Genomic DNA, 16,098 nt, shown 5'->3' with positions numbered 1-16,098 from the left:
TATAGTGGTATCTTTATATAAGATCTTTTGTATATATAAGACTGAATTTTTATTTACTACTAATTTCCAGGTGAATATCAAGTTTACAGTGGTCTAAATCATCTTTTTGAACTCATCTTACTGTGTATGGATATTAATCCAGATGCCAGCACATAATTCTTCATCAACAATAATTAGTTGAATAATATGACCTAATATTTTGAGATTTTTCTTCTCAAGACTGACATTCATTTCATCTATGTTTATATGTTTTTATATATCTGACTTCTGTTATTCTATGAGTCTGTTTATACTAACTCCCTCCTCACCATCATACACATACTTCTTTTAGACTCCTATCAATGCTCCTAAGAATATTTCTGGGCCAACGGGAAATCAATATGTACACACTCAAGACTTTGTAGAACTATCCAGCTGGTTTGGATTTCTTCATTTCCACACAACCCTTCACATTGCTCTGAATAATTGAGTCCATGAAGTAACTTCTGTTTGTCTCAGATTAACTCAGTGGGATAGAACACAGGCCTCTGAAGGAGTGCCGTCAATATATTAGGGTCAACCCATTCAGTGTATTAAAGATGCATGATCTTTGTAAGTCACTGGCTCTATTTACTCATCTGATGAAGGATTTGCTCTAATCATATGTATAAACACATTGTAATATACTATGTCATAATAATATGGGAAATCATTGCAAATGTCCAGCAATTAATGGCAGTGGTTATACATAAATACTTTAGTTAGAGCAGTTCTTTGTGATGAAAGAACATCAGGAAAGAGTTTACCAAAGCATAAGAGAGAGTCATACTGATATCAGGGGAAGCATCTCATATTGAGAGAAGAGTGGATATAAAATCCCAAAGACACTAAGTGATCTCAGCCTTTCGATACTGAAGATACTTCTTGGGCATGGGAAAGAAAAATCAGGTTGAATGGTGTGTCATACAAGTATATTAGTAAGAAAGGCTTCAGGTCATACTTTTGTGGCTGCTGCTGCTGCTAAGTCACTGCAGTCATGTCTGGCTCTGTGCGACCCCATAGGTGGCAGCCCACCAGGCTTCCCCATCCCTGGGATTCTCCAAGCAAGAACACTGAAGTGAAAAAAAAAAAAAACACTGAAGTGAGTTGCCATTTCCTTCTCCAATGCATAAGAGTAAAAAGTGAAAGTGAAGTCGCTCAGTCATGTCCAATTCTTAGCGACCCTATGGAATGCAGCCTACCAGGCTCCTCTGTCCATGGGCCCACTCCTCTGGAGTGGGGTACCATTGCCTTCTCCTATACTTTTGTTAAGTAACATTAAATAATAAGAATCATTAAATTTACTGAGCTGATAGTAAAGCATTAAATTATGAAATGTCCTTTTGACTTGGTAACCAAGATCCTTGTTTCTCCACGTTTTCTTTTCTGTCCTTCAATAATTTGACCTTGGCCTGTACTTGATTTATAAGCAATTAGTACCATGTTTTTCTACCTTTCTTATTCTGTTCCTTTTTATCCTTCCCAATCCTGTAGCAATCTGTGAGCAAGAGAACACACAGAAGTCAGGACAAGTAGGAGAAAGTGAGGAGGTGCTATGGCTTCAGAAAAATTGGTGAACCTACAGGAGGAGGTGACCTGCCCCATTTGCCTGGAGCTTCTAACAGAGCCCCTGAGCCTTGACTGTGGCCACAGTTTCTGCCAAATCTGCATTACTACAAACAGCAAGGAGTCTGTGACTGGCCAAAATGGGGCAAGAAAGTGCCCTGTGTGCAGAATGAATTATGAATCTGGGAAACTGAGGCCTAATTGGCACCTGGCCAACATAGTGCAGAGGGTCAGGGAGGTCAAACTGAGCCTGCAGGAGCAAGAGAAACATCTCTGTGCTCACCATGGAGAGAAACTCCTGCTCTTCTGTGAAGAGGATGGGAAGGTCATTTGCTGGCTTTGTGAGCGGTCCCAGGAGCACTGTGGTCACCCTACATTTCTCATGGAGGAGGTCACCCAGGAGTACCAGGTAAGAGACCACAATGGAGAGAAAACAGGGCAGAAAATTACAGTTGATGAGAACTGTCTACTTTACATTTGACTTTACATTGTAAAGTCCATTACGTTGGACTTTAATTACCTAATCACCATGAACCTGGGGCCTATGCTCACCTTCTGATGTCTGAAGGACATAAATGTGCATTTTTACAATTACAAAGTAGTAACTCTATACACAGACTCTTAGCCTAGAAGTATACATCCATGTACCTTGTGCCAATACGTAGAGATTCATGCCCAAGAGAAGCTTTCTTTAATTCTTTGAACAGGAGAGGTAACTAGGACACTGGGTGGATTGAAATGTAAGCTATTTCCTTGTTGTAGGATCAGGTTTCTTCTTAAACAACCAGTCTTCTCTAGGTGAGAAGATGATGACTTTTCTCTCTTCAGTCTTACAGAACACCTTCCCCACCTCAGGTCTTCTTTCAAATAATAGAGTCTAATTGCTGTTCTCAGTTCCTGTAAAGCATATTCTCTTTGGAAATCAGGCTCATTTCTCCTCCATTTATCCTCTACAGTGATGTTAGGAAAATCCATAGCTCGACTGTGATGTGATTCTTTTCTCAACAGAAAAAACTCCAGACAGCTCTGGAGAGGCTGAAGCAAGAGCAGCAGGAAGCTGAGGAGTTGGAGTCTGACTTCAGAGAAGAGACTGCTGCCTGGAAGGTAGGAGGAGACACTTCCTGAAGGAGTTAGACAGATATCTGGGCAGGACCTTATGTTGATCACAAGGAGCTACCTTCCTATTTGTTCCCAGACAGTTAAGTCATTTGAATAGTCCTTTTCTTCACTGTTTCCCTGATAAGAGTGGGTGCTGAAAAGTGGACATAAAGCAAATGAACATAGATATTGGAAGGAAGGTATTCTTTTAGAGGGACTCTGGTGGGGATGACTAAGCAATTCCATGTTCCATTCTTGACATATTCATTACCCTTTGACTCTTCTGAAAAAGACATCTGACAATGGCCCATGGTTCTGTCCTCAGTGTTCGCTTTTTTGGCAGAGGTTGGTTGGTGGGGGTCAGAAGCAATGCAGGGAAGCATGAGAATTCTGAATAGATGTGTGAAGGCTGGAATCTTTTTGGCTCTTGGTTGTTCTTAACAATGCAGACTTGGAGGCGTTATTTTGAAATGTGATAGGAAAAAAAAAAGGCAAATTCAGCTTCTCCAAAAATTGTTTTCTTCTTCTCTCTCTTTCTCTCATTACTGAAGAATCAAACACAACATGAGAGACAAAATGTCCAGGCAGAGTTTAAAAAACTGAGAGCAATCCTGGACAGTGAGGAGACGAAGGAACTACAAAAGCTGAAGATTGAGGAGACAGCCACTCTGTGTACCATGGCAAACTCTGAGAATGAGCTGGCCCAGCAGAGCCAGTTGGTGAGAAATCTCATCTCAGAAATAGAGCATCGTCTGCGGGGGTCAACAATGCAGATGCTGCAGGTAAGAGTTGGGAAGAAGCCCGAGCATCTGAGACACAAGAGAAATGAAGCAAAGTGTCCATTGCTTTCAAGTTGCGGTGCTCCTTCTGGTGCTGTCACTCCCCCCGCGTCCTTCACTCCTTGAAACTATAAGTTTGTTCTCTAAGTCTGTGAGTCTGCTTCTGTTGTGTAAATAAGTTCATTTGTATCTTTTTGAAAAGATTCTACATGTAAATGATACCTATAATATACACTATATTATATGTCTGACTTCACTCAGTATGACCATCTCTACTTCCATCCATGTTGCTGCAAATAGCCTTGTTTCATTCTTTTTAATGGCTAACATTGCATTGCACATATGTATCATATCTTTATTCATTCCTTGGTTAATGGACATCTAAGTTGTTTCCATGTCTTGACTATTGTAAATAGCACTGCAGTGAATGTTGGGGTATGTATCCTTCCAGATAATGTTTTTCTCCAGGCATATCCCTAGGAGTGGCCTTGCAGGATAATGCTGCTGTGTGACCCCAGAGACCACAGCCCACGAGGCTCCCCTGTCCCTGGGATTCTCCAGGCAAGAATACTGGAGTGGGTTGCCATTTTCTTCTCCAATGCATGAAAGTGAAGTCATTCAGTTATGTCCAACTCGTAGCGACCCCATGGACTGCAGCCTACCAGGCTCCTCCATCTATGGGATTTTCCAGGCAAGAGTACTGGAGTGGGTTGCCTTGGATCATATGGTAGCTCTATTTTCAGTTTCTTGAGGAACCTTTATTGGCTTCACCTATTTACATTCCCATCAACTGTGCAGAAGGGTTCCCTTCTCTCCACTCAGTCTCCAACATTTATTGTTTGTGGGTTTTTAGATACTGGCCATTCTAACTGGTGTGAGGTGATTTGCGTTTCTCTAATAATTTTGATTTGCATTTCTCTAATAATTAGTGATGTTGAACATCTTTTCAAATACCTCTTGGCTATCTGTATGTCTTCTTTGGAGAAATGTCTATTTAGGTCTTCTGCCTGTTTTTTGGTTTGGTTATTTGTCTTGATGATATTAAGCCACATGGAGACAAATCCCATATAATTCACATCATTTGCAAATATTTTCTTCTAATCTGTAGCTTGTCTTTTCATTTTATTTAAAACTATTGAATTTGATTAGGTCCCATTTGTTTATTTTTGTTTTTATTTCCAGTACTCTGGGAGATAGATCCAAAAAACATATTGCTGTGATTTTTGCCAGAGAGTGTTCTGCCGACATTTTCCTCTAAGTGTTTTATAGTGTTTCATCTCATATGTACATCCTTAGTACATTTTGAGTTTTTTTGTGTGTGTGGTGTTAAGAAGTGTTTTAATTTCATTTTTACATGTAGTTTCCAGTTTTCCCAGTTTGGTGGTTTCCCTTCCTCTGCAATTTTTTGGAACAGCTTTAGAAGAATTGTTGATAACTTTTCCCCATGATAGAATTCAGATGTGAGCACATCCGGTCCTAGACTTCTGTGCATTGGATTTTTTCAGTCACAGCTTCAATTTCAATACTTGTGACTGGTCTGCTCATCTTTTCTATTTCTTTCTGGTTAAGCCTTGGACCTTTCTAAGAATTCATCCACTTCTTTGAGGTGGTCCATTCTGTTGGCATGCAGTTCCTGTAGTAATCTCTTATGATTCTTTGTATTTCTATGGTATCAGTTGTAACTTCCTTGGTGGTTCAGACGATAAAGCGTCTGCCTACAATGTGGGAGACCCAGGTTCAATCCCTGGATTGGGAAGATCCTCTGGAGAAGGAAATGACATCTCACTTCAGTACTCTTGCCTGGAAAATCCCATGGACGGAGGAGCGTGGTAGGCTACACTCCGTGGGGTCCCAAAGAGTCAGACACAACTGAGTGACTTCACTTTCACTTTCAGTTGTAACTTCTCCTTTTTTTATTTCTAATTTTATTTATTTGAATCCTTTCCCTTTTTTTCTTGATGTGTCTGGCTAAAGGTTTATCAATTTTGTTTATCTTTTCAAAGAACCAGCTTTTAGTTTTATTGATCTTTGTTATTGTTTTCTTTGCCTCTACTTCATTTATTTCTGCTCTGACCTTTACGATTTCTTTCCTTTTACTAACTTGAGGTTTTGTTTGTTCTTCTTTCTCTAGTTCCTTTAAGCATCAGGTTATGTTGTACATTTGAGAATTTTCTTGTTTCTTGATGTATGATTGAATTGCTATAAACCTCTTTCTTAGAACTTCTTTTGCTGAATCCTGTAGGTTTTGGATCATTATTGTGCTTTTATTTTCATTAGTCTCTGGGTACTTTTTTATTTCCTCTTTGATTTCTTCAGTGGTCCCATTGGTTGTTTAGTAGCATATTGCTTAACCTCCACAGACATTTTTTTTTGCATTTTTTTCTTATAGTTTATTTTTTTAATATAAATTTATTTATTTTAGTTGGAGGCTAATTACTTTACAATATTGTATTTTTTTGCCTCCTTATAGTTTATTTCTAATCTCATAGCATTGTGGTTGGAAAAGATGCTTGATATTATTTCAATTTTCTTGAATTTACTGAGGCTCACTTTGTGGCACAGTATGTGATCAATCCTGAAGAATGTTTCATGTGCACTTGAGAAGAAGGTGTATTTTGCTGTTTTGGATGGAATGCTCTATAAATATCAATTAAGTCCATCTGGCCTAATGTGTGATTTAAAACCTGTGTTTCCTTGTTGATTTTCTGCCTGAATGATCTGTCCATTGATGAAAGAGGGGTGTTAAAGTCCCCTGATGTTATTGTGTTAATTGTCAGTTTCTCCCTTTTTGGCTATTAGTATTTGCCTTATATATTGAGGTGTTCCTATGTTGGGTCAATATATTTTAAAAATTGTAATATCAACTTCTTGGATTGATCCCTTGATCATTATGTAGTGTCTTCATACATCTCTTATAACAATATTTATTTTAACTTCTATTTTGTCTAACATGAGTATTACTACTACAGCCTTTTTTTTTTTTTTTTAATTTCCACTTCCATGGAATACCTTTTTCCACAAACTGAGAGGTTCCAGATATAGTAGCTGGGTTTAGAAAAGGCAGAGGAACCAGAAATCAAATTTCCAACATTCATTGGATTATAGAGAAAATGATGGAATTCCAGAAAAACATTTACTTCTGCTTCATTGACTGTGCTAAAGCCTTTGGCTCTGTGGATCACAACAAACTTTGAAAAAATCTTTAATTATATGGAATATCAGACCACCTTACCTACCTCCTGAGAAACCTGTATGCAAGTCAAGAAGCAATAGTTAGGATCAGGCATGGAAAAACAGACTGGTTCAAAAATGGGAACGGAGTACATCAAGGCTGTATATTATCACCCTGCTTATTCAACTTACACGCAGAGTACATCATGCAAAATGCTGGTCTGTATCACTCACAAGCTAAAATCAAGATTGCAGAGAGAAATATCAACAATCTCAGATTTGCAGATGATACCACTCTAAAGCAGAAAGTGAAGGGGAACTAAAGATCCTCTTGATGAAGGTGAAAGAGGAGAGTGAAAAAGTTGGCTTGAAACTCAACATTCAAAAAACTAAGATCATCACAGCCACCTCATCATCACTTCATGGCAAATAAAAGCAGAAAAAATGGAAGCAATAACAGATTGCCTTTTCGTGGGCTCCAAAATCATTGTGGACAGTGACTGCAGTCATGAAATTAAAAGATACTTATTCCTTGGAAAGAAAGCTATGACAAACTCAGGCAGTGTATTAAAAAACAGAGACATCACTTTGCCAACAAAGGTCCATAACGTCAAAGCTATGGTTTTTCCAGTTCAGTTCAGTTTAGTCGCTCAGTCGTGTCCGACTCTTTGCGACCCCATGAATCGCAGCACGCCAGACCTCCCTGTTCATCACCAACTCCCGGAGTTCACTCAGACTCACGTCCATCGAGTCCGTGATGTCATCCAGCCATCTCATCCTTGGTCGTCTCCTTCTCCTCCTGCCCCCAATCCCTCCCAGCATCAGAGTTTTTTCCAATGAGTCAACTTTTCTCATGAGGTGGCCAAAGTACTGGAGTTTCAGCTTTAGCATCATTCCTTCCAAAGAAATCCCAGGGCTGATCTCCTTTAGAATGGACTGGTTGGATTTCCTTGCAGTAGTCATGTACAAATGCGAGAGTTGGACCATAAAGAAGACTGAGTGCTGAGGAATTGATGCTTTTGAATTGTGGTGTTGGAGAAGACTCTTGAGAGTCCCTCAGACTGCAAGGAGATCAAACCAGTCAGTCATATAGGAAATCAACCCTGAATATTCATTGGAAAGACTGATGCTGAAGCTCCAATATTTTGGCCACCTGATACAAAGAGCCAACTCATTGTGAAAGACCCCGATGCTGGGAAAGATTGAAGGCAAAGTGAGAAGGGGAGTGGCAGAAGATGAGATAGTTAGGTAACATCATTGACTTGGTGGACATGAATTTGAGCAAACTCTGGAAAATTGTGGAGGACAAAGGAGCTTGGTGTGCTGTAGTCCATGGGGTCCCAAAGAGTCAGACATCATTTAACAACTGAATATCAACAACAATCTTTTTCCATCCCCTCGCTTTCAATCTGTATGTGTCCCTAGATTTAAAGTGAGTTTCTTGTAGACAGCATACATATGGGTCTTTTTTTGTATCCATTCAGCCAGGTTATTCCTTTTGTTTGGAGAGTTTAATCCATTTACATTTAAGGTAATTATTGATATGCAAGTTCCCATGGCCGTTTTCTTAATTGGTTTTGTTTTTGTAGGTTTTTTTTCTTCCCTTTCTCTCTTATTCTCTTCTTCTGTGGCTTGATGAACACTTTAGTGTGTTTGGCTTGCTTTTTCTTTTTTGTGTACACATCTATTATAGTTTCGCCATTTGCTGTTCTAGAGACATTTTCATACAGCAGTATATATACTTACAAGACTTTTCAGATTGCTGGTCTCTTTCCTGCCTAGACAAGTTCCTTTAGCATTTGTTGCACAGCTGGTCTGGTGATGCTAAATTCCCTTAGCTTCCGCTTTTCTGTGGAGCTCTTTATATCTCTGGCAAATCTGAATGAGATCCTTGCTGGGTAGAGTGTTTTTGGTTGTAAATATATTATGCTACTTCCTACTAGCCTGCAGAGTTTCTGTTGAAAACTCCGTTGATAACATTATGGGAATCGCCTCATATGCTATTTGCCATTTTTCTATTGTTGCTTTTAATATTTTTTCTTGCTTTTAATTTTTGTCACTTTGATTATTATGTGCCTTGGCATGCTCCTCTTTGTGTTTATCCTTCCTGGGACTCTCTGCTTCCTGGACTTGGGTGGCAGTTTCCTTTCCCATGTTAGGGAACTTTTCAGCAAGTCTCTCTTCAAATATTTTCTCAAATCCTTTCTTTCTCTCTTCTCTATCTGGGGCCCTTAAAATGCGAACATTTGTGCATTTAATGTTGCCCCAAAGGTTTCATTTTTTGTTGTTGCTGTTTTTCTTTATTCTGTTCTGCAGCAGTGATTTCCACCACCCTGTCTTCCAGGTTGCTTATTCAATCTCTGCCTCAGTTATTCTGCTATTGATTCCTTTTAGTATAACTTTCATTTCAGATATTGTATTATTCACCCTTGTTTGTTTTTTAGTTCTTCTAGGTCTTTGTTGAACATTTCTTGCATCTTCATCCTTGCCTCCATTCCTTTTCCAAGATCCTGGATCATCTTCGCTATCATTATTCCAAATTCTTTTTCTGGAGGTTGCCTATCTCCATGTCACGTAGCTCTTTCTCTGGGGTTTTCTCTTGTTCTTTCGTCTGGGACATATTCTTCTGTTGTTTTATCTTTTGTTTTTCTAACTATCTCTGATTGTTGTTTCCATTCTATACGCTGATGGATTGTGTAGTTCTTGCTTTTGCTGTCTGTCTTCTGGTGGATGAAGTTATCTAAGTGCTTTGTGCAAGCTTTCTTATGGGAGAGACTGGTGGTGTGTGGAACTGAGTCTTATCCTTCTTGCGATCAGGGCTAGGGATAATGGTGGCCCCCAGGAGAGCTCACTCCAATGAGTGCCAGTGTCTTTGCCACAATGAAAAGCCATCCCGTGCTTCTGCAGGGGGCCCAGCAAGTAGACCTCACCCAATCACTTATGGGGTCACTGCTTTTCTCCCTTTAGTCCTGGTGCATACAAGACCTTGTGCATACACTCCAAGAGTGGAATTTCTGTTTCCCTCAGTCCTGTGGAATTTCTGTGATGAGACTCCTTTGGCTTTCAAAGTCAGATTCTCTGATGACTCCTCCATTGCTGGACCCCAAGGCTGGGAAGCCTGACTTGGGCTCAGAATTTTCTCTCCTGTAGGCTAACTTCTGTAGTTTTTTTTTTTTTTTTTTTCCCAAGTTTGTGGTTTGCTCACCTGTTGTGTATCAGATTGATTTCACTGCAATAGCACCCATCCTCCCATCTCACTGTGTTTTCTCTTTCGTCTTTGAATGTAGAGTATCTTTTCTGGTAGGTTCCAGCATTTTTTTTTATTAATGGCTGTTCAGTAGTTGTGATTTGGATGGTCTCTGAAGAATGGGGTGAGTACACATCCTTCTATTCCACCATCTTGAGACCAATCTCCTAGAAATAGTTTCTTGGGCCCATATATTGTTTTTTTTATTTGTATGTGTGTATATATTTGTGCACATGTGTGCAGGGGGAGCTGCTGGTTCAATTTACTCTTCCTTTCTTGAAGTGAAAATTTAGACCACTGATTTGAGACAAGCTCTTTTGATATAGTGTTTAATGGCAAAGTGCATTTAATTAATTAATTATATTTCATACATTTTGATTGTTTAAATTTTGTCATTCAATTTGACTTATTCTCAAATTTCCTTTTCAGTTTTTTTTAATTTTCTTTTTAAAATTTTGATTCTGTGTTAAACCTAGGGTATTTTAAAGTGTGTTGTAAATGAGAAAATGCTTGGTGATTTCTGAGTTTCACTTCTCCTGAGGATTTCTAATTTAATCTTGTCAAAACCAAAGAACACACATCTTTAGTATTTTAAACTTTTATGTTTATTGTTACTTTTATGGCCTAAAAAATTGTATACCTAGAAAAATTTTTATTATGAATTTTAAAAGATTATGTGTTTCTCATTTATAGGGTAAAATGGGCTATAGACATCAGTTAGGTCTAGTTGGTTGGTAGCATTGTTCATGACTTCTATAAATTTGAATGTTTCCATATAAGCTGTTCTCTCATTAGTGAGTGAGTTATTAACATCTGCAACTGTTATTATTGAATTGTGTGTTTTTCCTTTTGGTTTTGCTTTGAGTATTTTGAAGCTCTGCTGTTAGGCATATACACATTTATAATTGTATTTTTTTGATGAACTGAATCTTTTATAATTATAAAATCACCCTCATGTCTTTTCATAATATATCTTAAATTATATTTTGTTTAATATTAGCATAAATATTTGACCTTTTTTTTACTACAGCTTGCATGGTATATATTTTTCCATCTTTTTACATTTGCCCTTTTTGTGCCTTGACTATGTCTCATGCAAATAGCAATAGGTGAATTTTGCTTTTTATACAGGTCAACAATCTCTGGTTTCAATTGCTGCATTAATACAGGAAACTTAAAGCAATCACTAATACACTTATATTTAAATTTGCTCTTTTGCCATTTGCTTTCTATTACTATATGGATATTGTAAGTTTCATTCTTTTCATTCTCTTTAGCTAGTTTGTTTTGTCTTAAACGTATATTTCTAGTATAAAATTTTAGATCTGACTGTATTTTTTTAGTTTTTTTCCTAATGGTTGGTATAATATATACTATATGTTTCCTGCCTGATATGATCTACTTCAGACTGATACCAACCTAAACTGTTTCATTACCTTCCAGCAACAAGACAAAAGTATTTTCTCTTTAATGTGGGCAACTAATCCTAAGCAGTTACCTGTATTCAATTGCCTGAATGCCTGTAGGCATTCAAGCATTGTTATAACTGGGAGAAGAAACTCTCTTTTCTTCTAGAGTTTATATCAGGAGGTTTGTGTTTCCCTCATTAACTGGGAAAAAGAGTCATTAGGGGTTGAATAAATAGAATTAAAGAAAGACACAGACCAGATTCTGAGAATAATGTTTGAGCTTCAGAATTAAACTATGATTAAAGTTGCAACTGCCACCCTAATTCCTTATTCTTCCTCTACTTATTGTAGTTTTATTTGATGTCTTCATCATATACACAAAAGAGCCCTAATACAAAGAGGTGTTTGTGTTTTTTTTGGAAACTCAGCTATTCTAGTTTTTGGTGACATGTAGGTAAATCTTTAGTAAAAGAGATCAAATAAAGTGGCAGATTCCTGTTCAAACAAATAAAACAGTAAAAGTGATGATTGACAATTAGATAGCTAAAAACTGTTAAGGACCTGGATTGAACAGACTCAGCAGAGGCTAAATCGCAGATAAATGCACGAGTACTTGGACAGTAAATGTATATTGGTAGCATTATGAAAATGGGGTACAAGACAGAAGACAATTTGGTTGGTGAATAATAAGTTACATATTAGACATCCTACATTATTGATTTCTGTAGCTTATTTACTACTGAATAAATTAATATGAGACAAAGTTGAGTGAAAAAGAAAGAGTTGGAAATCAACTGCACATATACAGATGCTGACTTTAGGGAATAGAAGAGATCACTAAAACAGAGCTTATAAAATGAGAAAAGAGAAAATCTTTTCAGGTTTTTGATGAAAAGCTTATATTGATATATATGTTTGCTTTTACTCTCAACAAAAGCCATCTACATAGCTTGAGGAATATTAAGATTATGATTTCATTTCTGATTCTCTAAAGCTTGGTTTAATGCTTGGTGTACAATAGTGTCACTTCACAGTCCAGTTGAATAAATGAGAGAACAATGAATTATTCAGATCACCTCATGGGGAACCAGAATTACAGATCTCTTGTTTTTTCCATAAATATGTCTCATCTCCAGATACTAGAAGCCTCATACTTCCACAAGGGTTGAAGCTTTTTTACATTTTTGGAAACCAGACAACATCACATGAATCTCCTGAAATTATGGGCCTCACTTTTGTCTTTACTTTTTGGCTCTCATATTGAGATAATCTCTATTCCCAAAACCAGGAGTTGATGGGGATGTGAATAAGCTTTGTATGTTGGGGAACCTATACTTCTTGACTCATATTTTCTCTTTTCTCACTAGGATGTAAATGACATCTTGAAAAGGTATGTGTGACAGACCAGAGATGGTTCATTCATGCTGTGAAAATAAAATAAAAACCCTAGACATAGCTGGTGACCGATTAGAATAAAACAATGTTGAGGGCTGAAAAAATGGGGTGTAGATTTACCTTAAATTTTTATTCACAAATCATGACTAGATTGTTCTATAAATATTGAGAGTGAAAAGGATTTTCTACAGTAGGGAAAGTTGCAGAGTTAGGGTGAATAGTAATATTAGGTTAAGGAATTGCACTGTCAGACTCCACAAATATTTCATTCACACTATGTCACTATGCAACTCAGGTTCCCATATTTAGTTATGCTTATCATGGGAAGTTTGAGTCTTCTCTATCTGCCAAGTACCCAGAACTGGAAACAGCTTCTTTATATTTGAATTTCTTCCCTGGTTATATTAGAACAGGTTCTTGTATATCTTTCTGTTTAGATTTCCAAAAGCACATGTGGGCCTTAAGCTAGAATTGAAAGTTAGCATCTTTGTGTCTGAATTTGCACACCTACACGATAGCCTCAAGCTGTTTACAAACACATGAAAATCAGGTCACTATTAGTTTAGTATTCATAATGGCTTTTTCTTCAAGGTTATTTGTCTCTGGAGAACCTGAAATCTTTACATATTCTCCTTATCAAGAAACAGCCTTTGAAGATTTGGGGATTCTAGACAGTGTTCTCATACTTGGTTTGTCTAGAACACCCAGGAGCCAGATCCTGTTGCCTCAACTTTCTGACATTTTCTTGGAAATACATATCTACGTAGTGACTTTTCCACAAACTGATTTTTTTGAGATACCAAATGTTTACCTTGTTAAATTCATTATTTCATATAATTTCCTATGTGTGTGCTAAGCCACTTCAGTCATGTCCAAATCTTTGAAACCCCATGGGCTGTAGCCCACCAGGCTCCTCTGTCCATGGGATTCTCCAGGCAAGAATACTGGAGTGGGTTGCCATGCCCTCCTCTAGGGGATCTTCCTGACCCAGAGATCAAACCCAGGTCTCGTATGTCTCCTGCATTGGCAGGCGGGTTCTTTACCACTATTCCCACCTGGGTATCCCATAATTTCATATGATTTCTAGGAAATAGAGAGGGAGAGGTCAATGATTTCATTATAGAAGAAAGAGACTGTCTTTCTGAGAGGTCAAGACCATCCCAAGTCACACAGAGGGTAACTGGCAAGATGAACATGAGCAGCATTTCTTCTGTCTCCAAGTTCAGGCATCCACTCTCTACCTCCCCAAGGTCTGCAGGGAAGACTATTCAAGTGCATCAATGGGGTGAAAATTTTGAGTCTGGTTTTAGAGGGATAGATAGTGAGAGATGTGGACATCAATTTTTGTCATCCCTAGGAGTAAGACTTTGACTCTGAAGAAGCCAAACCCGATTCCCAAGGAACAGAGAAGTGTGTTTCGAGCTCCTGATCTGAGAGACATACTGCGAGAGTTTAGTGGTGAGGAGTGCTACCCAAGTGGGTGTCTTTGGGTTTTCTGTGATGGAGGGAAAATGGAGAGGAGGCTCCAGTTTCTCGGTGTGGATAGAGACAACAAAACCCAGATGCTATGTGCTTATGATGTGGTCATTTTATGGTGAGTGACAAGAGATGTGGTTTTATCCTATCTTTCACCAGTTCGCTACCTCACCAGAGCCCTTCCCCTAATTTGAAAGAAAATAGATTACAGGACTGAATCTTTTGCTTATATTTAATATTGTGGATTTTTAACATTTCAGGGCTGAGATATATGCAACGCTACTGGGGTAAGGACATTTTCATCAAACCACCCTTTCTCATCATCTTTTCGAAATTTTCATTGTCCAGTAGACTTCATGTTTTAACATCCATTTTCCCTCCCAATATATACAAATGTATTGTCTTTCCACTAAAGTTATTCTCAATATAGTTTTCAAAATGTCTGAAATAAAACTACATCACGGCCCTCACATAACCCTCTCATTTTTCAACAGTTGACGTGACCGTGAGTCATACAACGGGTAATCGAAATATTGCCATTTCTGCTGATCGAAAACAAGTGATATATGTGTACAAAGACCAAAGAAATAATCGACGTTGGGAAGAAGTTGATTACGATTATGGTGTCCTGGGATCCCCAGTTATCACATCAGGGAGACATTACTGGGAGGTAGACGTGTCAGAAAAACGTGCCTGGATCCTGGGCGTGTATGGTGAAAAAGCTGATGGAAATCATCAATATGTTTACTCGACATACCAACCTAGAAATGGCTACTGGGTCATAGGGTTAAGCTATGATTCTGTATATAATGCTTTTGATGAGTCTTCCTCCTCATATCCCATGATCTTAACCCTCTCCCTGAGTGTTCCTCCTCGTCGTATTGGGATTTTCCTAGACTATAATGCTGGCACACTCTTATTTCTCAATGTCACAAACCATGGATTTCTCATTTATAAATTCTCTTCATGTTCCTTTCCTCAAAACACATTTCCGTATTTCAATCCTATGACCTGTAAAGTCCCCATGAATCTGTGCTCGCCAAGCTCTTGAACCTTCTCACATCCAGCTCTCTGTAGTGCCTCTTACTATGAGTGGATCTAACACATCTGAGCTTATCTGCACCATTCTTACCTTTTTTCCTTACTGCCTCCCCTTTCTTCCATTAGAATGTCCTTCATTCATCAATAGGGTTTACAGTTTTCATTGTGTCATATTTTCCACAATATCATGTTTGCATTAGGAGAAAATCTGAATTTACCATTTTTCCTCCACCAAGGGAAAATGACTGATGCCCCATAAAGAAAGACTAGTATCAAGGCAGCACTTCTGACAAATTTTCACAATCTCATTTCCTCTGCCACTGACTGAGATGAGGAAGAAAAGCTTCTCAATAACTGTTGCATATTATTGAGGACCTATTGTAGGAGTCATTCATAAACAGATGCATCTTAAGCAGTGTCACTGTTTAACTATCATGTTTCTTATTCATCAAGAAATTAAGTAGACAATATCATATCTCATATGTACTAACAGTGTAAGTTTTGTGTCCAGAGTGTCTTGAGTTCAACTCCTTTCTCTTCATATTATTAGCAGCATAACCTAGAATAACATCCCTAAAAGCTGTCTTTATTTTCTTAAAGTAATCTTGATTTAAAAAGCTGCAAAACCATACATAAGATCATTGTCAGAAGATAAATGCTATCACATAGAGAGCATCTAAGTGTCTCAACTTAATAATAAATACTTTATCTATTAATTAATGAAAAATATAACTTTTATCTCAGTGTCTCAGTCAACAGATTTGGGCCTTCAGGGACACAAGGGTTCTTTCTACTAATATCTAAATTTTCATATCCTAGGTACCTCTTTGTTGCTGTTAAGACCACTCTAGCTTTTCTGTCATAGAAAAGCACGTACATATGTGTGTGTGATCACAGT

The 16,098-nt window shown here is 38.0% G+C and overlaps 1 protein-coding gene across 1 annotated transcript; it reads left to right on the top strand.

The window, feature by feature from the left end:
* The first annotated feature begins 1,573 nt into the window (after positions 1-1,573).
* On the top strand, positions 1,574-15,210 carry LOC128060077 (tripartite motif-containing protein 5-like). Its single transcript, XM_052652318.1, has 7 exons — positions 1,574-1,993; positions 2,593-2,688; positions 3,234-3,464; positions 12,656-12,678; positions 14,041-14,141; positions 14,420-14,446; positions 14,654-15,210. Exons 1-7 carry the CDS (start codon positions 1,574-1,576, stop codon positions 15,208-15,210), a joined length of 1,455 nt encoding a protein of 484 aa, XP_052508278.1.
* Positions 15,211-16,098: the final 888 nt, after the last annotated feature.

This window comes from Budorcas taxicolor, chromosome 15, assembly GCF_023091745.1.
Source record: "Budorcas taxicolor isolate Tak-1 chromosome 15, Takin1.1, whole genome shotgun sequence".
Lineage (NCBI taxonomy): Eukaryota > Metazoa > Chordata > Mammalia > Artiodactyla > Bovidae > Budorcas > Budorcas taxicolor.
The sequence above is the reverse complement of the archived record's forward strand: the minus strand, read 5'-3'. Positions and strand labels throughout refer to the sequence as shown.